Genomic DNA, 25,297 nt, shown 5'->3' with positions numbered 1-25,297 from the left:
ACAATTGCAAAGACTGGATTTTGGTCATTACGTAAGAACGAATTAGCTTAGCTCACTTGTTGTTGGGAAGTAAGTGTCGCACAATCGCAAGTCCGCTGCCATCAAAAGTGCGACTGTGACAAGTGAGACTGACGATGATACGTAGCGGACAATACATTTTTTTAAATATTTTTATTGTATTATATGTATTTAATTTAATTTGATTTAAAAAAAAAAAACAATTATCCATTAGGTAAGAATTAAAATAATATTTTATGTAGGAAATTTAAAAAAAAAAAAAAAAAAAAAAAAAAAAAAAAAAAAAAAAAAAAAAAAGTATGTAAGTAAATATATTTAAAATGAAGATGTCGTGGAAAAAGAAAAACCCCTAAAATTAAGTATGGAAAACCCCTTAAATAATGGGAGTGGAAGCTAATTCGCGGCCGTGTGGACACGCTTCAGAATTCTGCTTCCACGTAAGCAGTCCACGTGGCGACATTCTATTAGGCTGACGCACCGTCCCCCTTTTTTTTTTTTTTTTTTTTTTAATTTTTAATAACATAAAATTGAAAACCCAGTGCTAACGATTTTGATCTTTCTGTCTAGTAATTTCCACCGGTGGAACCCAAATGAGCAGCGGGTTCAACTTCATGGGCTTCTACGCCACCTGGTTTGACCATCTCCGCCACCTCATCCACCAGCTTTCCTCCACCGCCGCCAAAGAAAACCTCTCCTCCACCACCGATGACCTCCGCCACCTCGTCCACACTGTCATGTCCCACTACAACGATTACTACCACGTCAAGTCCCTAGCCGCCGAGCGCGACCCTCTCTCCGTCTTCTCCGCTCCTTGGGCTACCTCTCTCGAACGCTCCCTCCACTGGATCGCCGGCTGGCGACCCACCACCACGTTTCATCTCATCTACTCTGAATCCTCCATCCTTTTTGAATCACGTATCGTTGATATTCTCCATGGGCTTCGAACCGGCGACCTCGGGGACCTCTCCCCTTCTCAGTTTTGCCGTGTTAGCGAGCTCCAATGCCAAACTGTAAGCCCCTAACCCCCTTTTGCTTCATTTTTTTCTTGCGTTTCTTTTTTCAATTTCCTTTTCCTTTTTTTTAATACTCTTTAGAACACCCCAATAATTTTCAAAATTGAATAGAAATTAAAACCCAGATTTTGAATTCTTGAGTGGAAAAATAACATAATTCAAAACCACCCCAGATAGTTCCGGGAGTCCCAAATTGGTTAATTTAGGGAATGATGCTGAGTTTATAGATGAATCCGTTCCTTCCAGACATTTTGGATAAACAAAAATACTGGAGTTTAGGCTCAAAAGGGATAATATAATACTATTGTGGAGAGTCGTGGTTTCTAACACGGTATCAAAGTCATACCCTTCTGATTTCAAGGAGAAGTTGTAAGCACTGTAGTCAAACGTGTCTCGAGTGTCCGATAAATTGTATATTTTGTTTGAGGGCTTCAAAGAACAAGTCGAGTCTCGATTAATGGGTGGTTGTTCGACTTCAAGTGTCGAACAAATAAGTTGTGAACTTCGAAGGTGTAGTCATTAGGAGTGGTGGTTCAGCTCAAAGTGTCGAAAAAAAGAAGTTGTGAACCTCAAACGTGTAATCAAAAGTGACTTAAATATCAAACAAACAAAATGTGCACTTCCTTCGAGGGCTTCAAAGAAGGGGTCAAACCTCGAATTACTAAACGTGTAATCAAAAGTGACTTAAATATCAAACAAACAAAATGTGCACTTCCTTCGAGGGCTTCAAAGAAGGGGTCAAACCTCGAATTACGGTATTTGTTTGAGGGCTTCGTAGGCTTTACAGTGTACTTGTTCGTGAAGATTGTTAGGAGGGGTCCCACTTTTTTTAATTGGTACGATATCGGTACGATATTTTTCTTGAGCTTATACCGACAATATCATATCATTGTCGAGGGTGGTGATTACTAACAAACCGACAATATCATATCATTGTCGAGAGTGGTGATTACTAACAAACCCTTCGAGCGAAACAAGAACAATCATCGAACATTAAAAATAAAAAAAAAAACAAAATTTGGGGTGTAATTTTTTTGTTGAAGGGCGGTGGAAAATGTTTGATAGGTGGAGGAGGAGAATGCAATAACGGACGAGCTGTCGGAGTGGCAAGACAACGTGAGCGAGCTAATCGGAACAAGGACGGAACTGACGGGGAAAGTGGAAGGTCTGGTGAGAATTATAAAGAAAGCCGACGATCTACGGCTGAGGACAGTCCAGAAGGTGGTGGAGCTTCTCACGCCGAAGCAAGCGGTGGAGTTCCTCATCGCCGCCGCCGAGCTCCAGTTCGGCGTTCGGGGATGGGGGCTGAATCAGGACCGTGAACGGAGCAATAATCGTGACGGTAACTAAAAGAAACATTAAATTCCCCGAAAAAGCAACCAAAAAACAGAGATTTGCTAATATATTTATGAATATTAATTTTCTTACAGAACTTGATCGGAAAAAAATGAAGCCTTTCAGTGTTCTATAACATAATTTAAATAAATTTTGAGGAGTTTTTATTTTTGTTCTTTAATTGTTTGAATAATTATCAGCTAAATATTTAATACAGAAATGACACGTGGCGGACATGCAGGTATTGGTCTTGTATACGTGTCCTGACGTGACGTGGGTAGTTAAGTCGACGTCAGAAACTCAATAATGAAAGTTTAATGAATTATGTTTGCTTTAATTTGTTAATTTTATATTTATTAGATTTTCTCTAATACCTATGATATTATTAAAATAATTAAGAAGAATCTATTATAATTTGATATGAAATTAAAACTTTATATCAAATATATAGCGATGTTACAAAAATCGAGCTCCGATGCAAATCCTAGCTGGTATACGATTCTGATATTATTTGTGGCCTATTTGTGGGGGCCAGCATTCTCGATTTTCGGATGTAAGGATTGCTTAGTTTTCCTCTCCCGAGGTGGGATATTACAATTCACCCCTCTTGAGGTGTCAGCTCCTCGCTGGTACACTGTCGTGTCTAACTCTGATACTATTTGTAACAGTTCAAGCTTTTTGTTAGTAAATATTGTCCGTTTTGTCTCGTTACGTATTGCTATCAGTCTAACGGTTTTAAAAACGCGTCTACTAGAGAGAGGTTTTCATACATTTATGCTTCGTTCTTCTCTCCATTCGATATGGGATATTACAACTTACTCCCATGATAATTATCGATCTAAGCTTTTAATATATGTAAGAGTCCAAACCTAATATTAGTAGATTTTTGTCCACTTTTATCCGTTACATATAGTCGTCAGTCTCATAATTTTAAAATGTGTATGTTAAAAAGAGGTTTTCACGTGTCTGAGATAGTTAGGATAACGAATTTGCATTAGCTGACTCGTGGCGGCCTTGGTGGTGTGGGAAGCAGATGTGAGCTTGGGGAGATGAAGATGGCTTCAATGGGGGGTCGACGTCCACATCGGTGTGCTCTCCCAAGAGGCCCGACGCCCCCGTCTGCTCTTTGTGAGCATGGAATCGTGCTTCCTTCAGCGGTGGAGATCAATCTTCATGTCCATCCCGAGCCCTGGAATGAGTCATCGTTCACAAGCTAATTTGTGAAATCTAAGATATAATGTAATAATGTAATAGCTTAAGCCCACAGCTAATTAAATATAGTCTATTTTTAACTTGATATGTCGCCATCTATGGGAATCAAACCCACAAGCACATGGTTAAAAGTCATGCACTCTACCAGCTGAGCTAAGACGACTAGTGGAAACATTTCCCTACATATGCGTTTTAAAAACTATAAAGTTGACGGTGATACGTAACAGGTCAAAGCAGGCAATATTTGTTAGCAATGAGCTTGAGTTGTTGCAATAGTATCAGAGCTAGACACCGAGCGGTGTATTAGCAAGGATGCTAGCCCACTTGTGAGATCTCACATCGGTTGGAGATGGAAACAAAGCATTTCTTATAAGGGTGTGAAAACCTCTTCCTAGCAGACACGTTTTAAAAACTGTGAGGCTAACGGTGATACGTAACAAACCGAACCGAACAATATCTACTAGCAGTGGGGTTGGACTGTTACAAATAGCATGTCAATTACAACTAAACTAAGACCATTCAGCAAGACATAATTTGAAGTGAAGATCAAACATAACGACTAAAATAGAGTATTTAATGTTCAAAATATTAAATTGACTCATAGACAGATCAGAGGATAAGTTAAAAAATTATAGAGTAAGATTTCGTGAAAACTTTATTATTATTATTATAATTATTTTGTAGAATTTGACGTCTTCTAAATCTTATCTAGAACGAGGTATTCATTTAGTTCGACATTCACACAAATTTATATATAAAAAAAAAAAAACAACAAAAAAAACAAAATTAATTTGTCCAAAATGTCAAAAGACATCAGAAAATTGAAAATTAACCAATGATATTAAGCTTCTTTGTTTGGTTTTCCAACAAAACATAAACAAATGGACATTTTTCAAACCTTAGGAAACTTGTCGGATTTAATATTTTATTTTGTTTTATTTCATTTTTAAAATTTTATAAATAATTAAATAATTCTTTTTTAATTTCCTACTAGTTCAAGTTTACGTATGTGTCAACTTATAATTCAACCCAAAATTAAACTAATATGGAATAAACTTAGGATTAAACTAAATTCTATCAAATTAATTAAGTAAATTGTTATTAAATTTAGGTAATTTGTTAATTAATGTATCATATTAATTACAAGAAATGGTCAAATTATGTGTGGTGTTTAAACAAGGATTACTTGTGGGTTTTTCTCAACCAAAATACTTGATTTTTGACTAAATTCTCGAGAACACCTAACACAACACAACCCTCTATAAATGGGTACCCATAACGCAACGTTTAAGCACCAATATAGCAAAAACTCACTGAAAAATGGCCTACTCTAAGACCTTCCTCCTCCTCGGCCTCCTCCTCGCTCTTCTGTTCGTCTCCTCCCATGTCTCGGCTCGCTTCCTCGGTTAGTTCACTCGAACCCTGTTAGATGAACACGACTCTCCACAATTGTATGATATTGTCCACTTCGAGCATAAGCTCGCATGGCTTTGCTTTGGGCTTCCCAAAAGGGCTCGTACCAATGGAGATAGTATTCTTTGATTATAAACCCATGATCATTCTCTACTGATGTGGGACTTTTATCATCCAATAGATCCTAAATTCATTTTATTTATTTATGCTTAATTTAAGCGTTGTGAGATAAGAGATTGAATCATTTATGATAGTTAAAGTTGATTTTTTTATTTATTGTGTATGTCTTTTATTTTAATTAATTTTGCATGCAGAGGAAAAGAAAAGTGAGGTAGAGAGTGACGGTCATGGACACCATGACCACGGACACCACGACCACGGTCACCATGGCCATGACGCTAATGTTGATGGCTTGGATGGTCACCATGGACACCATGGTGGAGGACATGGTGGACACCATGGCCATGACGCTGATGTTGATGACTTAGACGGACACCATGGCCACCACGACCATCACGACCATCATGACCACCACGACCATCACGACCATCACGAGCACCACGACCATCACGGATACCACGGTCACGACCATGATGCAAAAACCGAAGACATTAAGAATTAGAGGTCTAAAGTCAGCTCTATATTATTGTAAGATGAAATAAAAGTATGTTTTATGTGTGTGTGTGTTTAAATTTAAATAAAAGCAAATGGATGCTGTTTGAAATGCTTAACTGTTATACTTTGGTTTGTTGCAATTTATGATCCTTGTGTTTTTATATATTATGAAATTTCTATTTATAAACTTTATTTGCTTTAATTTATATTAAAAAATATGCTAAATTATATTAAAAAGTATTTTATTTCATTCTTAAAATTTTTTTAAACGATTAAATGATTCTTTTTAATTTCCTACGTGTCAATTTATTATTCAACTCAAAATTAAACTTACTATCAAATTAATTAAATGAACTATTAGTCCATTCCCATTAAATAATTTACAAATATTTATTTAATTAAAGTTATGAGTGGATTAATTGTTATTAATGGCTTAGAATTAAATTTAGGAAATTAGTTAATTAATGTGTCATAATAATTAAGGGTTGATTAGGGATATAACCACAAGAAATGGTCAATTATCTGTTGTATTAAAACAAGGATTACTTGTGGATTTTTCTCAACTAAATTACTTGATTTTTTACCAAGTACCCAAGGACACTCTATAAAAGGCAATGGTTAAGCACCTGTTTAGCAAAGCAAAACTCAGCCAAAAGATGACCTACTACAGGACCTTGCTCCTTCTCGACCTCCTCCTCGCTCTTCTTTTCGTCTCCTCCCATGTCTCGGCTCGCTTCCTCGGTTGGTTTACTCGAAGCTAAATTTGTTTTATTTTTTTTCTTTTTAGTTTCAATGCCCTATTTTTAATTAATTTTGTGTGTAGGAGAAGAACCAATTGATGGAGAGAGTGACGGTCATGGATACGACCCCTATAGTCAGGAACAGTACTTATATGGCGATGGACACAATGTTCATGACCACGGTCACCATGGGCATGGCGCTGATGTTGATATTTTGGATGATCACGTTGGACACCATGTCGGAGGATCTGGTGGAGACCACATTTATGATGAAGGTCACCATGGCCAAAATGTTGGTGTTGATGGCTTGGATGATCGCTATGGACACCCTATTGAAGCACATGCTGTACACCACATCCATGATCACGAGCAGAGTGACCACGACCGCCATGGCGATGACGCTAATATTAATGGCTTGGATGAACAGCATGGACACCACATCGATGGACATGGTGGACACCATGGCCCCAACGACGGCAAAGACTTAAGCGGACACCATGGCCCCAACGACGGCAAAGACTTAAGCGGACACCATGGCCCCAACGACGGCAAAGACTTAAGCGGACCCCATGGTCCCGACGGACCCCACGGCCCGCACGAACCCCACGGACCCCACGGACCCCACGAACCCCACGGACCCCACGGCCCGCACGAACCCCACGGCCCCCACGGACCCCACGGCCCACACGAACCCCACGGCCCCCACGGCCCCCACGGCCCCCACGGCCCCCACGAACCCCACGGCCCCCACGGCCCCCACGAACCCCACGGCCCCCACGGCCCCCACGGCCCCCACGAACCCCACGAACCCCACGGCCCCCACGAACCCCACGGCCCCGATGGACCCCACGGACCCCACGGCCCCCACGGCCCCCACGAACACAACGACCAGAATGCAAAAACCCAAGACGTTCAGAGTTAGAGGCCTAGAGTCAGCACCCTATCAGCTCCATTTTGGTAATAATAAAAGCATTATTATTGTTTGATGAAATAAAAGTATTATTATTGTCTAGATTTAAATAAAGCAAATGTATGATGTTTGAAATGCTCAACTGCAATTTCTGATAAGAAATTTCTAGACTTCCTAAGTTCATTTGCTTTTAATTTTCAACATTATTGCTCTTTTCTAGTCTTGTAATGCTCGGCTTGTTATGATACATTGTCGAAAGTCGTAAAACGCATCTGTGAGGTTTCCATACCCGCACATCGCCCAACATTTGACTCTGATACCATTTGTACAGGTCCAAAAACACCAAGTCCATTGCTGGCAGACATATTGTCCGCTTTGGCTTGTTGCAATTTCCACACCTTTATTCAATACTTCGTTCTCCTCTCCCCTACAACCAATGTAGGATCTCAAAAAAATATTCATAAACTCTGTCATTCTTTCAAAAGTTTCAACATTATCTATGATGATATTTCAACGAACACAGTCATATAATCAATTGAATATATCCATCTACAACAATGAACATGCAAAGTTCTCGCACTGATTTTTATAATCTAAGGTAGTACAATACATACGTGATTTAAAGTTTAAACAGTGTCCATATACATCAGACTTTTCACCTTTTCCAACAATCGAAAAGCCAATACTAATTGGATTATCCCAAGAGGACACTAAATCAAAGAGCCCATCACAGACCATGGCCTTTCTTTTGTATAGAAAACAAAGAATGTGGCAAGGCTTTGCAGTCACATGGCCCAACATCACCGACCCTAATAAAAACAGTACAATATGTGGGGCAATTGGAATCTTATAATGCTAAACAAAGGATTTTGCAGTCAAATAAAGCTAAACGAACTACTACTGAAGATTCTTGGAACCAGGAAAGCATCCTAACCGATGGTATCAAAACAAGGAGAACCATACATAGAATTTTGGCAATATGTTGCAGAGTTTTGCAGAGAATTCAAGGGTTCAAATGAGAGATTAAATGGGGCATCTAACTTTATATATAATTTTATAATAGTTATTGCTACTTACATGTACATGCATTGTCTGGTTCTGTTGCACAACAGCCAGACCATTCCTCTGTCACTGACCCTATAATAATATTAACAAAATTTGATGGGATGGTTTTAAATCGAGATAAATAAATAAGACAATTAACTTCAGTTCACGCGGTTTCACTTCCAAAATCGCTAGAAAATTGCACTTACTCGTTTTGACTGCACGGCTAAGGAGGATGTTTGCCACTCCGTCACAATATGTGCAGCAGCTTGTCCACCATCTTTGTTCAATCGAGAGAAGTACATTGTTGAACAGCTTGATCTTTGAGTTGGTGCCTGTGGTTGTTGGTAAAAGATAATATACTGTTGTTCCCATAATAAAGAAATGGTCATTGTGAGAGATAGACCCGGCACTGGATTGCAGTTTTACCAATCATGAAGCCAGGAACGACAGTGAATGCTACAAATGGGTCAGAATCTGGTGAAAGGAACATTTCATCAATTACGCTTTCCATGTAGACGTCTGAGAAACGGCTTCCTTTCTTTATTTGAAAAATGGAAGCCTCCGGTTCAATGGAGTAAGCTAACGAATGTAGGAGCCACACCCACCTTGCCATCTCTGCAAATGTACCAAAGAAAGTTGTATCTGGGAATTGACCGGAGCTGATTAGGCTTCTCTGGTCCAAATTACCAAATAATGATGATTCCATTTTGGGATGAACGAGTCGCAAATACTTAACCCGACAAAATTTGGCAAAGGCTGTCCTAGAATTTTGTGAAAGAAAATCTTTTGTTTTCCTTAGCTTCAGCTCCATGAATCTTGCAAAGAAAAATTGCTTCTGTTTCCTTTTTTCGGGCAAGGATTCATTTGGGAGAGAAAAATTGAGTTTATGGAAGGAGTCGAACATTTCCCTGAAAACAAATGCCTCGAATGCAAAGCATCTATGATCATCATGCCAATAAACAGCATCGGGTTCGATTTCCGTTGCAGCTGCATTAACATCCCAACCAGCAGATCTCATTTCATCCACCATAATCCGGACAAAACTTCGAACAGACTTTATTGTATGCCCAAGAACTTTAATGAAATGGCTCACGTTTACTCCTGATGAGTGAAGATCACCAGTGAAAGAAATCGGCCCACTTTGATTTAAACTTTTCTCAAGCAACCTATTCTGTTTTCTAATTTCGTCGATCTTCTCTCTCAGAAACATAATTTCGGAGTCCTTAAGTCTTGTTTGGGATTCCAATCTTTTCCCCATTATGTCATATGTTCCCACAAGACTCTTCTGCTCCTGAATTTCAGCCAAGAGCATTGTGGTTTCTGGTGAAGGATCAAACTGTTTTTTAAGGTAACACTGTTTCAATTCAGACAAAACTTTCAATTCTGAGATAACATAGTGATCAGCATCTTGAATACCTTCGGCATCATAAGGGGATTGAGCATACTGTAACTGGGAATATGCAGCTTTGACTGATGAGATACTAGCAAACAATTTTGCTACCAATGCTTGCAATTGGACTCTATTCTGGAACTCTTCTTCGACACTATCAAAAGACTCAGATTGACTACCTGTACTCTTACTTGCTGTACAATCATCGCTGATCTTTTCTTTCGGCTTAACTTTCTGAGTCCCGTGCACAGGTGCTATCCCAGCACTCTTACTTGCTGTACAATCATCACTGATCTTTTCTTGCGGCTTAACTTTCTGAGTCTCATGAACAGGTGCTATCCCAGTTAGAGCTCTAATATGAAGAACTTTGGTAAATGTGCGTGCCAATCTACTCTTATTTGGAGTGAGAGCAGAAGATTTTACAGAGTCCATCTTGAGGGGGGGAAATGGCAGGGATGATTGAAGACGTCCAGATCACCGTCTGAAAATTAGAACGACTAACACATTAGCAGAGAAATTCATGAGTTTTTCAAGCCATTACACGAACATTTGGATTACAGATTTTCCAAAACATAGCACCACTAGGACCTTCAATCCTCAGGTTTTAAAATGCTAAGATATAGAGACATGGTCGAAAACAGTGCTTAAAGGTTTTACTGTAAAGTGCTAATGCACAACTTTGCAGATGAACCACGTCTCTGGAATGATATCATGCCATGTGATATTCAATGCCATTGAGATGTTAGAGCAACAAAAAGAAAAGCCGGCAGCCAAAAGAGTACAAGAATGTACTTTTATATTCTCCCACCCACCAAAACCACGCAACATTTATGTTAGCAACAATCAGATAAAGTCATGAACTTAATAAAATACCTATAACTACATGTGCAAAAAGCTGTATGACGATATTAATTTAGTATACACAAATTCCTACCGTGCTATCATTAACATTCAGCTTCTGCTACGTCAGGCAGTCCATAGTTAGAGATCTCAGAACTTGGGGGAAAACGTAACCATAAACAGAAAGAGTACAGGACAGTAAAACACTTCCAATGAACTAATCCAAACAATCATTAGCGAAACCAAGAACTAGTTGATTATATGGGAAAGAAGAAAATGCCAGGAAGGTCTCAAAATTTCCACACAGATTTAAGCAACAAAAGCCCAAATGGTCCAGAAGATCTAACAAAAGGACAGCCTACAACAGCTATGAAGATCAAAAGCAAGCTCTTTCACAAATTATTCAACTGCACATTAGAATATTTATTGAGATATTAAACAAATAACCAATTAAAAATCGACCCACCACTAGGCACGTATGAAATCAATAGAACAAACCACAGAAAACAGAATATCTCGCAATTGCAGGTGACGGCCATAGTCGCTATCTAACCCGAACATCTAAAAAAACGGGGACAGAAAGCACTTCAAGCTCTCCATTATCTAGCGTTACTATTAATAGAAGAGCCTTTAGTCAATAACTTCAAAGCCTATTCAAAAGAATCTCCAGGTTCCTTTTAGAAAGCCTACCATTTAGATGCACGTATATAGCACCCCCACACAAAAAAAGTATTGAACCAAAAACTGAAAAGGAGTACTATAATAAAGATAAAATCAAAGACAGGGAGATGTGCAGTGAGATCAATGGTATCTGTTCTTAAATCACATTTCCTAAAAAGCAACATTGCCGCAAATGCGAATCATCTCGTGGAGTCCTTTTTATGATACCATGCTCGTGCAAACATCGGGAAACCCCAACTAAACAAGTTAACAATTAAAAAAAAAAAACAATAAACAGCAGTTTCGTTTACCGTACCTCGATGAATCGCCCAAGAAATCACGGAGAGTCCAATCAGTCAACCAGTCATCGCAACGTAAATCTCAAGGAAACGGAACTAGAAAACGCCGTGAGAAATACCCCTAGGGAAACCTCACCGACTCGCTAACTCTGCAGTAAGAAACACGAAAGAAAATTCTCAGAACAGAACCAAAACACAGAGACGGATTCTAAACAATGTAATGACTATACAGAGAGGAACAGCCGGCGTTCACATTATCAAATAAGGATTTAGACATTCCACCATCAGAACATAGTTAATAAAATGCTAAACAACATCCGAGAATGACCTTTCCTCCATTAAAATGAGCAAGAAGAAGCTCGACTCTTCGCTGTCCTCAAAGTGCTTCTGATTTTGTGCTCTCTCCGGAGCTCGAAAACACGCCTCCTGAAAACTCGAGATGATTCAATGGCTTCTTTCTCTCTGTACCGCCGCTTCAAAGAAACGAAATTCTAGAGAGAGAGAGAGAGAGAGAGAGGGGAGAAAAAAAAATTCAGAAATCGAGGAGAGTGGAAATGGAGGGAAGGGACAGAGAAATACAGGGAAGGAGGAGGGAGATACAGGTGAAAAGACGAAAAAGGACAAGGGTTACTAGGTGAAAAGACGTAAAAAGGGACCGTGTTGGGACGAGCCCGACAACGAGAGCCAACTTTCGGGATTTTATCGGACGAAAATGCCCCTTCACTTTCTGATGTAAATTTCTAAATTTTTAATTTTATTATTAATAAATTATAAACAACTTTCCATTTTTGTATATAATATTTATTTGACCTATTTAATAAATTTTTTGAATTTAAGAAAAAATAAATAAATAATACAATAATATATTAGATACATGACTTTTTCAATCAACAAAAAAAAAAAAAATTATTAAAAAAAATATTTTTATGCATTTGGTTATTTTATAAAAATTCATACATTTTATTGAAATTTGTATTAATAATAAAAATAAAAAAAAAAACTACGACAATTTTCTAAACCATTATAAAAAAAAAAAAAATTGGGTAATTTAAATAGTGGTGGGGGAATGTGGGAGGAGAGGGGTATTTTGGGAAGATCGTGAAGATTTTTTGATCTGGGCGATCTGACGTTAAAAAGAAAGGGTTTAAATTTATATTAAAAAAAGAGATGGTGGTCCCAGGATGTAAAAATGGTGTGAGTGAATACGTCGAACACGTGGTCACTCTGACAAGGTGGGCCCCATTTCAGCCGAAATCATAGGAGACTTTTTAAATTATCACTGACATTGGACTGTTTTTTTTTTTTTTCTTTTTTTACCCTTTTAATATTAAATTTTATGTTAAAAACGTTTTTGCTGTTTTTTTTGTATTTTACTAAAATTTTCTCTTTTTTTTTTTTTAATTTTGTTCTTTTGTCATTTTCTTTTTTCCGTTGAAAACAAATTTTGTTTCTTTACGCGTAATTTTAATTGGGTATCTATGTTTTTTATATCTCCAATTTGATGTTCATTACTTACTTAAATCTTATAAAATGTCCATATTACCCTTCTATTTAATCTCGAGAAAAAAAATATTTAAAAAAACTTAATTTCGAGATTATTTACGAAGCTTTGATAAAATTATACATTTAAACTTATAAATCCATATCAAAAGTTGAATTAATTTTCTTATAATTGATGTGACGATCATAACCTTTATTCATTTTATCAACCGTGGAATGACTTGCTACTCTTATATTTTTCAGGTAAATGTAAAGTGTCTTATACGAATGACGGTAAATATTGAAATGACCATGAAAGTCAAAATAGTACAATAATATGCATTGAGTTTCGTGCACACGTCGATAGGTAGCTTATTTATTTATTTTTCTTTTATGTTAAAAAAACGATGTTATTTTTACTTTCTTGTTTTAAATTAAACGTGCAAGTCCCTGAAAAACATGGTAAAAATAAAATTACACCAAATATAATTAATAATATTGCATGTACGGTACATTAAAAAGTTAATAAAAAGTTGTACATTATTAGCTATAATTAAAATACCATAATTTCACTATGGCTAAAAGTACATAGAATCTATGGAGTTAATATTATATGTCACAACCTTTTTTTTAATTACACCCTTTTAATAAATAAATAAATAAGGAAAAGGTTTTTTTTTTTTTTTTTTTAAAAAAAAAGGCATGAAATTTGCATTTTCATTATATTTTTTCATTTATATATATATATTATTTTCCTCTTCTTATGTTTATTATTCTTATTATTATTTTGCAATAAAAGAACCGCAATAATTAAAACATATGATTTATTATAATAATAATAATTTGATATTACTTTAAATCAAGTGGACTTGGTCGTGGCTCGTAGTGGTAGCTTCGCATTTGGAGCTATAGAATAAGGTTAATTTTCCGGTATTATTACTATTATTATTATTATTATTTCTCTCTTTTTAAAGGTCGTGGGCTAAGTTGATGGGCCATGACGAATAAATTGGGCTGGGCTTTTTCTTTACCATCTAATTTGTATTATTTAAATCTGATTTTTCTAATTGAATATTTATTTTAACCATTAACAATAAAATTAAAAATAAATGGCTAATTAAATATAAAGGTCTATTAAGAATCTTTATTATTTTAAATTAATTACAAATTATAAATTATAAACTTTATTGTAATATTTGATTTTACGTTGAAATATTATAAATAATTGCTTTAAATAATATATAAAATAATCAAATACGTGTAGTTTTATTTATTTGAACAAATATTTGAAAATTAATTTATTTTAATGGCTTTTAATGTAGTACTGCTGGCTATATATTTAATTTCTTTATTAAATAATTTAAATTAATATTTATGTTTTCGTGACTTTTTAATTGGCTAACCTCCATAGGTGCTAAATTTCAATAGGTTAGAGAAATAATATATATATATATATATATTCAATAATATAATATAAAAACCATAAGATTATTGGAGGCATTTAATTAATGGCTAATAATTAGTGTAACCCTTCGTATTAAGATTTGTGTAATGTGATTATCGTTTTTTAAAAAAGATCTGCATGACGTGTGCATCCAGATATTTTGCTTAATTTTTAATTAGTAGATTAATTAAGCACTATTAAAATTTTAAAAATATCTTAAGTCAAGGATTAAAGAGATGCTTTTTCATATATATATATATATTTTTTTTTTGTCGTCTATTGCCTTTATTTAAATCGGTTAGGGAGAGTATGATATTTATTGTAAGGACGTGGAAACTTTACTATAGCAGCATTTTAAAACAGTGAGGTTGATGATAATATGCAACGGACTAAATATTTGCTAACGATGATCTCAGATCGTTACAAATAGTATCAGAGTCAGTCATCGAATGATATGAGGTACTAGTCAAATTGAGGCTGAGACGGCGTAACAGACCTAGAGCGGACAATATTTTTTCCAGTTAGACTCTGTTCATAGTAGATAAGTTTTAAAATCGTAAGACTGACGACGATACATAACGTGTCAAGGCAGACAATACATTATAGGTCAAAATGAACAATATTTATTAGCGAGACCCTTTTCATAGTAAATGTATTTTAAAACGTGAATTTAAACACGATAATAACGGACTAACTGCTAGTAATGGCCTTTGACGATTGCATAAGAATTAGAATTAACGTAGCATTATGACTATTAAACACGAAATTTGTACCGTTTCTTCACTAATATGCTCAAGTTAATTAATTAATTAAGGGATTTTTTAGTCAAGTTAATTTAAAATAAAGTCTTGAAGTCGCTTTTCAACCGTTATGTGCATTTCTTTTTTCATACCAATCAAACAACACTGATAGAACGAAAACACCGCATAAACTAAGCTTAGTGTCACAATCGCACTTTTTTTCTAATTTGGCAACAGTATGATCGTAACACTTAGCTTCACCGAGTCAAAACACCAACAACGAATCGGCGGTGTCGTAATTCATCTTCTCCAAATTGGGTTGCACGGCGAACTTAATCATCGGCGGCGGTCCACAAGCCAACGCCAACGAATCGGCCGACGCGGCCGGAAGATGCTCCCTCATGATACACTCCGACACCACGCCGACACTATACTCCCACCCTTCTCGTACACTCTCTTGCACCACATACCACACATTGAACCTCTTGTCACTCCTACTCCATTCATCCAGCTCGTCCCTCATCAAGATATCATTCTCCGTTCGGTTCGCATACACCAAGAACATCTCCGTTTCATCCTCTGGGTCCTTCAAAATCGCCTGCGCCACTTGATAAATCGGCGTGATGCCCGTCCCGCCGGCTAACATAGCTAGCTTCTTGGCCTTCTTTTGCTTGCCGTCGACTAAGAAGTGGCCGCGGCCGGTGTATTCGATGTGCCCCAATGGGCCTTTCACTTCGATTTCGGATCCGAGTGGGAGCGAGTCCAAATGCTGCGACATGAGCCCGCCGTTGGGGAATTTGGGGTGCGCGTTTTTGAAGTAGATTTTGACAACCAATTCGAAGTAACCCACATGGTGGATGCCGCTGGTGGGCGTGTAGGCTCTCATGCATAGCTTGCCGTCTATGTTAGCGCAGAGGAATACGTGTTTACCCACCGGTAATCCAAGCGCTTGATCCTCTAATGGCAGAGCGAATCTCAACCGTCTAACGTCGTGGGAGATTGCCGTTTTGGAAATCAATTTGCAGGGGATTTTCTCACGCGGGTTTAAAGCCACGCGCCGCGTCTCCGTGATTGGAGCTAAATGGGGGATATTATGATTAACTGACCCATGAACAGAGGTGTCAGGCGACGAATCCGAAGCGTAGCCGGTAGTGATCAACTCGCCGATTCGGTAATCCTCGAGCATTTTTTTCGCTTTGTCGGAGTGAATTGCGTCGAATTCTTCCGTGCAGTCGGTGCCGGCGTTGATGAGAATGCTGTCGGTGCCGCCGGGATGATCCTTGAGGAAGCGGGTGCAGTCGTAGACATGGCCGTGGACGACGATCCAAGCGGATTGGTCGGAGTTGTGGGTTTTGACATCGGACATTGAGTATATGTTTGACGCGGTGTTGATGAACGGCGATGAGATACTCTTCTTCATGGTTTGGTTGTTTTCGGTGGATATCTCGAGGTGTCTCTCTTTAGCCATCCATCCGCCGGACTGGTTTCCCGGCAACGTTGGGTGTTCGAAAACGATTCCGATCTCTCCCTTGTGCGGCTTGCACATATTGGTTTTGACTCGAAACCAACAATTGTTCATCATTCCCTGAAAAACCCATAAAGAAATTAAGTGAATTAACGAAGATGAGGCCGTGAATCAGTCAAACGCATTGATACCCACTTACCATGAGATTCCATATGAGCTTCTCCGGCTGAGTGTTGAACGTCTCATCCCAAGCGCGGACTGCAATTTCCTTCGCCGCAAGCAGGTCAAGAACCTCCACCTCCAGCGACCAGAAACACCAACACCAATACTTCCCGTATTTTGTAGCCTTCTCCGGGCTGTTCAAATCGGAGAGATGCCATGATTCTCCGCCGTCGAGAGTCACCTCCACTCGTGTCACTTTCTTCCCCCCTCCTGTAATTACTCATTTTTTATTCAAATTCTCCACAAAATGACACCAAAAAACTGAAAAAGAGACGCAAAACTCACCGGAATATGCATATCCTCTTAACGTATACGGCCGTTGTGTAGTCCATGAGTTTAGCGGCAGGATTTCCTCGTGGCATGGTGTGGTTATAACAGAGTTTATGTTCAGTTCGCTGATAATACACTCCGGCTTGTACCACCAAGCTACGAATTCATTAACTCCGCCGTGTTAGTTCTTGTAATGTTGCAGTTAGAATTGATTATATGATTTGATTTCTGGGTTTTGTTTACCTTCGGCGTTTGCCAATTCTGCATCGACATGGGAGGGGAGGACTTTGTTGTCTCTGTAATGGTAATAGCTATCTGATTCTTTTGTGGTTACGATAATGCGTTTTAGCCATTTGACCATCCGGCCGCCGATGAATCCCGGCGTGATGACCCGAACGGGAAATCCGTGGTCCGGTGCTAACAGATCGCCGTTTTGCATATACGTTAGCATTATATCTCTACCTGGGTCCATGGCTACTTCCTTTCTCAGGCTAGTGCCGTACTTGGACCCACCGCCGCCGGGCAAACACTCTGCTCCTTCAAAGCAGACATTGAGGGCCCCTTTCTTACTGCTGAAGATTCCACAGTGCTTTAACACGTCTCGGAGTGGGACCCCTCGCCAGACCGACGTGGAGATTCCGCCGCCGCCCCAGTTGAATCCGATGGTTTTCTTAACCATATTCTGTTCCTTCCGGCGGTTACCGGCGCAGACGAGTGTGACGGGAAATTCCCGGCTACGGAAATCGTTAACGAGTTGGTCCATAGTGAACCGGGTTGGTTTTTTCACTAAACCGCAAATCTCGACGGTCCAATCGTTCCAATTCGCCTTAGGGACCGGGCCGTGGTTACGGACGTAATGAAGCGGAACCGGAGTGATGAACCCATGGTGCATCAAACGGGGTAACGGCGGCTCCGAATTGAAAGGATGTTTACCCGTAAGACGAACCATGGACGCATTTCTCTCAATCCAACCATCCGCCGTGCCGGAATCTCTCGGATCGTGAATCGACGGCTCCAATTCGCTCAACCCTTTTCGAATCAAGTCGTTGAAATCGGAGTCGTTGTCGTCGTCACTGGAGAAGTCATCATCGCCGGCGTTCTCCATTGCCGCCGTCTTCTTGGGCACGGAGAACTCCGGATTAGAGGGAAAATTACAGCCACGAATGGCGGAATCCAAATGGGGAAACTGACGATTATGGACAGAGGTAGCCATGTGAAGATGGTTTAGTTCGAGTTCCAGTCGTTTATAAGTGAAAGAAACAGAGGAGTGTTCCCTGAGAGAGATAAATGAAGGGAGAGAACGTTTATATAGGGAACAACCCAGAAGAAGACAAGAAATCAAAAGCAAAAGCAAAGATCAAGTTGGCGATGAGGACTAAAATAATATTATAAAAAGAATGAATCATCCATAATTTGTAGAGAGGGGAAAGAGTCGGTTTGGGCTGGAGGGCTAAAGAGGCGGTTTGGTGTGCGCAGAACAGAGCGAGCCAGTGGGCTGTTCTTCAGGTCTACATTTTGAGTAAATGGTCAAAAAAGGAGCAAAAGGGGAAGGAACCAAGAGCCCCAAAGGCAGCAAAGATCTAGACAGAGGGGCATAGCTCGCAACTGGGGGCGGGGGTATTGCAGGGGAAGGTGGGTAGGTGGGGGGTGCGGGAAGAGAGGCAGAGAGAGGATAAATGTGGCCTTTGGAGGAAGCTTAAGGCCATCCAACCTTAATTCAAACAAACCCTTTATTTTATATATAACTATTCTATCCCAGTAACCATGGACCAACGCAGAAGCAGCCGCATAATTCAGTACAGGAACTCTGGATCCGGTGGGCCATACACAGGACATGGACATGGTTACTGCTTTTCGAGAACCTTCATTCCTTCTTTCACCAAACAAAAACAAAGCCACACCCTCTGGAACTCACACCGACCCATTGCCTCTTTACATGAACAAAGTAACTCAAAGACGTTTATTTTTTTTTCGCACCTAAAATACGTAATTATCATTATGCTACTCTTGGAAAACGTATCACAGAATCTACCTGATCCTTCCAAAAAAGAACCCAAGTCGGCTACAAAAGCTATATAGTGGAATCCATGGCAACTATAATTACAAAGTATGGTTTGTTAATGTGATATGGTCCAATAGAGGGATTGAGCTACAGTTGATTAAAGAGTTAAATAATCCTCCACTAAAGGAAAGGCCATTTTTTAGTAACAAGAAATGAAAATCTCCAACATGCTCTCAAATGGCAGTGGAGGCTGCTGCAGAGGAAGTCAGGAACAAATATACTTGGTGCCATAAAGAATCACCGTCCAATTTATGGGAAATGTAAATTTGTTAGTCATTTTCCTGTCTTGGGATTAAAGATTCATAAAGTTTATGGTAATATTTGCATGATAAACTCGAATAAGATCAAACATAAGAACTAAGATAAAGCATAATTATGAAGAGGTTAAAATTAAATTTATTTTCCCTATACGAAGCAAATGAGGCTTTTTTTTTTTCTTTTCTTTTTTTTTTTTTTATTAGGATGAATGCTTAAAGAGTAACAAAAGAGCCAAAATTCTGGAAATGTGGAGATGGCAGTGACATCTTCAGCTGCAATTGCAAACAAAAAGTACAGCACCTATCCATCCCCTTCCCCTAAGTGTCCTTCAGAACAACGAAAAGACAACCAAGTTGAAAACTTGTATGCAAGCAGAGACTTCCTATTTTCACTTTATTTGCACTTCGCCAAAGTAACACGCATTCTCTGCATCCTTCCCAACGTTGTCAATTTTTTCTTTTTTTCTTTTTTTTTTTTTCTCGTCAAAAGAAAAATAGGAATAAAACCCTAAACCCAACTTACCCCAAAACCAAGTTGATATCAGGCATTTGGGATCACCAAGTCAGATGAGATCCCATAGGAAAGATTTTTCATATTCAGACAGCGCTGGAGGGTTCTGGTAACTTGCATCTGATCGGCTTCAAAGATGGCTTCAGGTTCATGTACTGCAACAAAACAATTGAACACATTTTAAGTGCCCCGAAAATTGTTGTATAAATACAATTTGAGTTCTTAAATTCAATCTTTACTGTAGTAATTCGCCTAAAGTCAATTTCCATCAAAACAGTAAAATGAAACAGGAAAAAGAAAAGAATGAAGCGACATTGTGAGTTTTGGTTTCTACTGTCACATGCATAGTTTGTAGCTCAACCCTACAAACTCATGATTTATTTTCCCTTCTGATAATCGTAGTGTCCAATATCTAAGCTAGCTTATGAGGACCTTAACTAGTCTCGTAAGACAACTAAACAATGCATATACCATCTAAAAAAATTTAACATTGTGGGAAACCAATGATACTTTATTCATAATTTGTCCTGATAACGAGTCACGTCCATGGTTATTCATGTCTCCTAATCAAAGAATATGGTTGAGAGCGACATATTTTAAGCTTAGGCTGGGCTCATGCATATTATTGACCAACATACGAGAAGGATTAAACACATGGATATTGGCATCAACATTTGATTCGATAAGAAAACTGACACTGAAATATTAAAAAAGATGATAAACAGATAATGCAGAAAGCAAGAACTTGAATGAAAAGATAGGCAGCAAGCACCAAACCTGCTGATAAAAAGCATTAATCTCCTCCTCTGTTAGCCCTTCATCCTCTCCTGAATCTTCTTCCCATCCAAGAGAACGAAGAAATGCAACCTCTTCCTCATCTGTACATAATGCTAAGTTAGTGCTCAAACTCTTATTCACAACATCAGAAGACCTCTGAACCTCTTCAGTGGTATCGCCATTGCTAGCTACCTCATCATCTGTAACAGTAGAAGGATGCATTGCAGCATTACCTATTTCCCCGCTCACTATTCCAGATTTTTCCTTGACGGGAGATGTGAAAATACCTGAATCTTGGAGACTAGTGGAACCATTTACCACAGTTTTCTTCTTTATGAGATTAAAGAAATCATTCCTGCTTTGTAATTGAGTAGAAGGGGGTCGCTTTTCCAAAGTGGATCCTGATTTCAGATCTAGTGCAGCTACCTTCCGCTCAAGAGAGGACGAAGGATTCAGGTTGTTTTGGTTCCTCGAAGTGATAGTTGTTGCTGAAGAGGCAACAGAAGAAGGTTGGCAATTTGCAGTTCTACTGTTGACATTACTAATAGGATTTGAGCCATCCTTTAACACGCCATTCTCCCATACTGGTTTAAGAACAAGAAATTTCCCATGAGTGGTCTTTGGAGAATCACACTTTATTTGTCCACCTCGAAGAGGCTGACTATTATGTTGCCCTAGAGGCAGCTGTTGTTGACCTCCCTTGGCAGGCACATTTACTTCAGCTGTTCTGGATGATCCTTTGGACTTGGACTTTTCAAAAGAATGAACCTGAGAAGAAAACGAGCCAACAACTTTGAGATAATGCATAGCTTTGCAGCCAACATGTTCGGTTATCTCATTACAATCGTCTTCTACAACATGTCAATATTATTTCACCAGAAAGAAAAAAAAAATTAAAAAAAAATCCCATATGTATAATAACCATGAGAACTTCTTTGTAACCAAGAATGTTGTTTAAAAAGACAGCTGATTCTCCTTCAACTCTTAAAAAAAGGGCTGAGAAAAAGAAGATTCCCAAATCAGAATTAAAATAGAGAATCAGATTATACAAAACTATGCCATCAGTATTGCTCAAAATGGGACTGACCCGACGAAATAGAGTACAATGAAGGCTGGCTTGCAATTAAAGGAGAATGAGATTGAATATAAAAAAAGCACCGTGGAAACTGTCCATTTGTAGGGTATGGTAGGATCCTCTAGATAGGCAGGTCACTAGCTGCAGAACTGGCCAATGTGTTGCAGTGGAACAGGAAGTCATAGGACAAGACAGTCTGTTTAGTGAGATCGTGGTTAAATGCCAATGATCTGCTTTACAGGAGATTTGCATGTAAGAAATAGAAATTTTTTCAGACTCCTACAGAGAACCTTCATATCTTTGAGAAAATGTTTCTTTTGTGGCTGCATTATGGATTTGGCTATGAATCCACAATTTACGTGCTGAACTTGGAGACATCATTTTCACATTTTCATCACGTCTTATAGAACCATTGTCTTACATTATTGTTTTTTAGAAGAAAAAAATGTTCACCTAAGAAGTGGTCAATTACAGATCTCCCCTATTCAGCAATAAAATAAGATCATAAATGATCATGCTTAAAAATGAGATGAACTAGTTTCATTTCCATTTTATTACTGAAATGTTCTACTTAACAACACCGCACTTGAAAATTTTCAATCAACATGTTCTCATTTACCTGAATGCTCAATTATGTAAATCCAATGGTGAAAGAACAACTTGTCTCCTATGCGGATCAAAATATCCAAATTTACAACTTTTTATTTGTTCACACCATGCCATCACGTTTTTTAGCTATGAGACCATATTTAATCTATTATTATTTTACCTATATTTTGCCTCCAGACCAAAGACATTTTTTTACTAATACAATTGGCCAGAAGATAGAAACGAAGTAATAGGTACAAAGAAGATAAACAAAAGAGTGGAAAAGTATGGATTTCTGTTGCATGAACTATAACGAAAGTGTAGCTGGAGAAAAACTTACAGAAACTTTGGGCATCGAAGGTGTTACTGGGATTAATTGCCTGGACTGCTTAATAGCCAATTCCTCAAGCCTTTGTGTCGTGACAGATAACTACAAACAAAGAATGAAATTATATCAACTGCAGTAAATGTTTTCTTCAAACGCTTAAGAGGAGAAAGTAACTACCTCAGTTGACTGATGAGTAACACGAGATCGTGTTGGTGCCTGTGTTAAAGCCTCGGCCATCTTGCGTGGAGTTGTTGCATTTGGGGACCCCAAACCAGAATTGGCAGCAACACTCTGTTGAACAAATGATGGAGTAGTCATACTGCCTGTGACTGCAGTTGGCACCTCAGCCAGCGCTGATGTCCATCCTTCCCGACCAATCAAAGTTGAATTTCCAATAGGAAAGCTCTGAACAGATGTGGTCAAGCCAGGAGATGATACTCTACCTACATCTGGCCATCCTTGCCTTTCTTCTGATCCAAGTGATGGAAAATCCTCGTAAAAACCAGCCTTATCAGTGATACCGGTAATGGTACTGCCTGAATGAAAGCCATTACTGTTAGGCTTATGATTATAGCTTCCACTTTTCAAGTCACCAGCAAGTCTTTGAGGATATAAATCACCAGGCTTCCTAGATACCATTGAATGAGAACGCCGCAAAGTTTCCTTCTCGACTCTACCGGTAAACGTGTTTACCAGAGGGCTAGAAAAGTCATGACCCCAGGGGTCCCCAAGATTAGACGGTTCTTTCTCCTTCTCACGGTCCCTATCATGATGATTCCTATTAAAACTACTGTAAGCATTCTTTCCAGACCCATTACTAGAACTCCTCCTTGAGCTTGATGAAGATGACCGATCCAAGAATTCAAAGTGTGGTTTATCCATATCGCTAATGCTCTTTGAAGTTCTACTCCTCGAGCATTGAGATTGAGAAGTACCATCTAGTAAACAAGAGTAATAACAAATTGCTGAATATAATGAAGTACCACAAAGGGAGAAAAAGCACTTCGACCATAGAATCTTTAAAATAAAAATAAGATAGTATTGAAAATGAATAGGACAGTGTCAGAACTACAATAAACTATAAATTACCGGTGTTAGAACTAGACGATGCAGATTGTTGAGCTGAATTCCCACTCCCAGAGAGACTTCCAGAAATTCTCAGCCACTCTGGAACAAATGTAGGTTCACTTCTTTCCATAATGAGAATTGAACATGATCAAGCATAACAGCATAATACTTCTTGCATCCTTAACCACGTTCTTTGAATAATTATCAACAAAAAGTACCACCAGAAGTACCAAGGATGGAAAGGAAAGATTTGATTCGACCTAAATAAAAAATTTAATCCTCATCTACTGACTTGCAGACTTATATTCTCCACCGACAACAAAATCTGCCTTATAAATCATAACAACTACAAACCGGACATATCCATGCATGACAGTGAAATCAGTACTGAGCTCTCATTCAGAATGACAACCGCAAAGTTTCGAAGCCTGGCCGCAAAAGAAGGCAATGGCAATGATATAAAGACTATTCGAAAGAAAATGCAACGGAAGGAAGAAGAGCAACTCTCTTTCCCCCATCCATCTTTACCAAATAACGGACTGGAAGCAAGCGGCAATGACTCAGAGGCCTCTCATCTCAGCGTAAAACGGCAGTAGAAACAGGAATGAAGAATATAAGTAGGTTGACAGAATTTGGAAGCAACACTTGAAACCCGGCGAAGAAATTCAATCAGAAGAAGACCCCTAAAGAGGAGCAAAACATCAGAGAAAACAACAAACAGAAGTGCAAATAATAAAACCCTAGAGCATAGTACATAACATAAACTTCGATTCCAGAATCTATAATAAAAAACAAAACAAAAATAAATTCAAAAACTAAATAAACCAAAGTAAATCCTAACAAATAAGCAATACGAAGGGATTAACAAAGAATACTAACCCTTGAAATCAGTGATTGAAATTGGAACGAACCGAAAACGAAAGAAGTTCCGAGTAAGTAGTGGAAGGAAGGCTGTATCGCAACAATGCGTCCGAGAATAATGCAAAAGCTCGGAAGCAGAAAGCAGATATGTATGGAGAAATCGGCGAAGAAGTTGAAGAAAATGGGGAGAGAATTTCGGCCGGAGACGCAATGGAAATTGAGTTTGTTCTTAATGGTCGGCCATGCGAGAGACGACGAGAAGGGAATTGGAAGAAGCAAACAACAGAAGAGATTGAATACTGGGAATGCAACATGCGAAGAACGGCACTCTTCTCTTCACAGGAGAAAATAAATAAAATCCTTTTTCATTAATAATTAAAAAAATAAAAAACACAGCTATTTATATACATAATTATTCCTAATTTTTATAAATTAAAAAAAAAAATCAATTTTGACAAAGTCATCTATTTAATAATTAATTTTCATATTTTCTTTTTTATTTTTTATTTTTTCTTTTTAAATTTAGTTTAGTTAGAGTCAATTATAATATCTTCTAATCTACTTCAACTAAATCTTTGAGCCTTTATTTAGTTAAAATCTTTACCAATTTTTCGAATTTTAAATCAAATTAATTTATTAAATTAATTTACCAATAATT

The 25,297-nt window shown here is 38.2% G+C and overlaps 5 protein-coding genes and 1 long non-coding RNA gene across 15 annotated transcripts; 3 read left to right on the top strand and 3 right to left on the bottom strand.

The window, feature by feature from the left end:
* The first annotated feature begins 556 nt into the window (after nt 1-556).
* LOC111797646 (protein DOG1-like 4) lies at nt 557-2,541 on the top strand. The gene is made up of 2 exons (XM_023680712.2): nt 557-1,028; nt 2,097-2,541. The coding sequence occupies exons 1-2, from the start codon at nt 609-611 to the stop codon at nt 2,379-2,381; spliced, it is 705 nt and encodes a 234-aa protein (XP_023536480.2). The 5' UTR covers nt 557-608; the 3' UTR covers nt 2,382-2,541.
* Nucleotides 2,542-4,815: 2,274 nt separating this feature from the next.
* LOC111797649 (uncharacterized) lies at nt 4,816-5,791 on the top strand. The gene is made up of 2 exons (XR_015421525.1): nt 4,816-4,983; nt 5,306-5,791. It is a non-coding gene; the product is annotated as an uncharacterized LOC111797649 (long non-coding RNA).
* A 396-nt stretch (nt 5,792-6,187) lies between these two features.
* LOC147792170 (glycine-rich protein) lies at nt 6,188-7,484 on the top strand. Its single transcript, XM_087124785.1, has 3 exons — nt 6,188-6,347; nt 6,430-6,918; nt 7,477-7,484. The coding sequence occupies exons 1-3, from the start codon at nt 6,221-6,223 to the stop codon at nt 7,482-7,484; spliced, it is 624 nt and encodes a 207-aa protein (XP_086980911.1). The 5' UTR covers nt 6,188-6,220.
* A 47-nt stretch (nt 7,485-7,531) lies between these two features.
* On the bottom strand, nt 7,532-12,048 carry LOC111797640 (protein GRAVITROPIC IN THE LIGHT 1). Of its 8 annotated transcripts, none has more exons than XR_002815567.2 (5): nt 11,821-12,048; nt 11,510-11,641; nt 8,510-10,174; nt 8,334-8,393; nt 7,532-7,683 (listed from the first exon to the last, which is right to left on the bottom strand). XR_002815567.2 is itself a non-coding variant. In XM_023680706.2 (3 exons), exon 3 carries the CDS (start codon nt 10,123-10,125, stop codon nt 8,689-8,691), a length of 1,437 nt encoding a protein of 478 aa, XP_023536474.2. In that variant the 5' UTR covers nt 10,126-10,174; nt 11,510-11,641; nt 11,821-12,048; the 3' UTR covers nt 8,273-8,688. The 8 variants fall into 8 exon arrangements, 3 of the variants coding, with proteins under 3 accessions (XP_023536474.2, XP_023536475.2, XP_086980550.1); XR_002815566.2 differs by lacking the exon at nt 7,532-7,683 and adding an exon at nt 7,840-8,065; XR_002815564.2 differs by having other exon boundaries at nt 8,334-10,174.
* Nucleotides 12,049-15,274: 3,226 nt separating this feature from the next.
* On the bottom strand, nt 15,275-18,763 carry LOC111797396 (nitrate reductase [NADH]). The gene is made up of 4 exons (XM_087124852.1): nt 17,356-18,763; nt 17,128-17,268; nt 16,820-17,052; nt 15,275-16,740 (listed from the first exon to the last, which is right to left on the bottom strand). The coding sequence occupies exons 1-4, from the start codon at nt 18,323-18,325 to the stop codon at nt 15,421-15,423; spliced, it is 2,664 nt and encodes an 887-aa protein (XP_086980978.1). The 5' UTR covers nt 18,326-18,763; the 3' UTR covers nt 15,275-15,420.
* A 906-nt stretch (nt 18,764-19,669) lies between these two features.
* On the bottom strand, nt 19,670-24,994 carry LOC111785283 (uncharacterized). Of its 3 annotated transcripts, XM_087124854.1 has the most exons (7): nt 24,658-24,994; nt 23,800-24,461; nt 22,888-23,648; nt 22,723-22,812; nt 21,007-21,487; nt 20,720-20,919; nt 19,670-20,097 (listed from the first exon to the last, which is right to left on the bottom strand). In XM_087124854.1, the coding sequence occupies exons 2-7, from the start codon at nt 23,906-23,908 to the stop codon at nt 20,029-20,031; spliced, it is 1,710 nt and encodes a 569-aa protein (XP_086980980.1). In that variant the 5' UTR covers nt 23,909-24,461; nt 24,658-24,994; the 3' UTR covers nt 19,670-20,028. The 3 variants fall into 3 exon arrangements, with proteins under 3 accessions (XP_086980980.1, XP_086980979.1, XP_086980981.1); XM_087124853.1 differs by having other exon boundaries at nt 20,720-21,487; XM_087124855.1 differs by having other exon boundaries at nt 20,720-21,487; nt 23,800-23,877.
* Nucleotides 24,995-25,297: the final 303 nt, after the last annotated feature.

This window comes from Cucurbita pepo, chromosome 6 (genome assembly GCF_057944985.1).
Source record: "Cucurbita pepo subsp. pepo isolate OVF chromosome 6, ASM5794498v1, whole genome shotgun sequence".
In the NCBI taxonomy this organism is placed as follows: Eukaryota; Viridiplantae; Streptophyta; class Magnoliopsida; order Cucurbitales; family Cucurbitaceae; genus Cucurbita; species Cucurbita pepo.
Note: the sequence above shows the minus strand (reverse complement) of the source record. Positions and strands in the feature narration are given on the sequence as shown.

Coding starts and splice junctions, on each gene's coding strand:
- LOC111797646 (XM_023680712.2), top strand. CDS start 609: ATGAGCAGCGGGTTCAACTTCATGGGCTTCTACGCCACCTGGTTTGAC. Junction 1,029..2,096: donor GCGAGCTCCAATGCCAAACT/GTAAGCCCCTAA, acceptor AATGTTTGATAG/GTGGAGGAGGAGAATGCAAT.
- LOC147792170 (XM_087124785.1), top strand. CDS start 6,221: ATGGTTAAGCACCTGTTTAGCAAAGCAAAACTCAGCCAAAAGATGACC. Junction 6,348..6,429: donor TGTCTCGGCTCGCTTCCTCG/GTTGGTTTACTC, acceptor TTTTGTGTGTAG/GAGAAGAACCAATTGATGGA.
- LOC111797640 (XM_023680706.2), bottom strand. CDS start 10,125: ATGGACTCTGTAAAATCTTCTGCTCTCACTCCAAATAAGAGTAGATTG.
- LOC111797396 (XM_087124852.1), bottom strand. CDS start 18,325: ATGGCTACCTCTGTCCATAATCGTCAGTTTCCCCATTTGGATTCCGCC. Junction 17,269..17,355: donor AGAATTGGCAAACGCCGAAG/GTAAACAAAACC, acceptor ATGAATTCGTAG/CTTGGTGGTACAAGCCGGAG. Junction 16,741..16,819: donor AGCTCATATGGAATCTCATG/GTAAGTGGGTAT, acceptor TGGGTTTTTCAG/GGAATGATGAACAATTGTTG.
- LOC111785283 (XM_087124853.1), bottom strand. CDS start 23,908: ATGGAAAGAAGTGAACCTACATTTGTTCCAGAGTGGCTGAGAATTTCT. Junction 23,649..23,799: donor ATCGTCTAGTTCTAACACCG/GTAATTTATAGT, acceptor CTTGTTTACTAG/ATGGTACTTCTCAATCTCAA. Junction 22,813..22,887: donor TTACTCATCAGTCAACTGAG/GTAGTTACTTTC, acceptor CTTTGTTTGTAG/TTATCTGTCACGACACAAAG.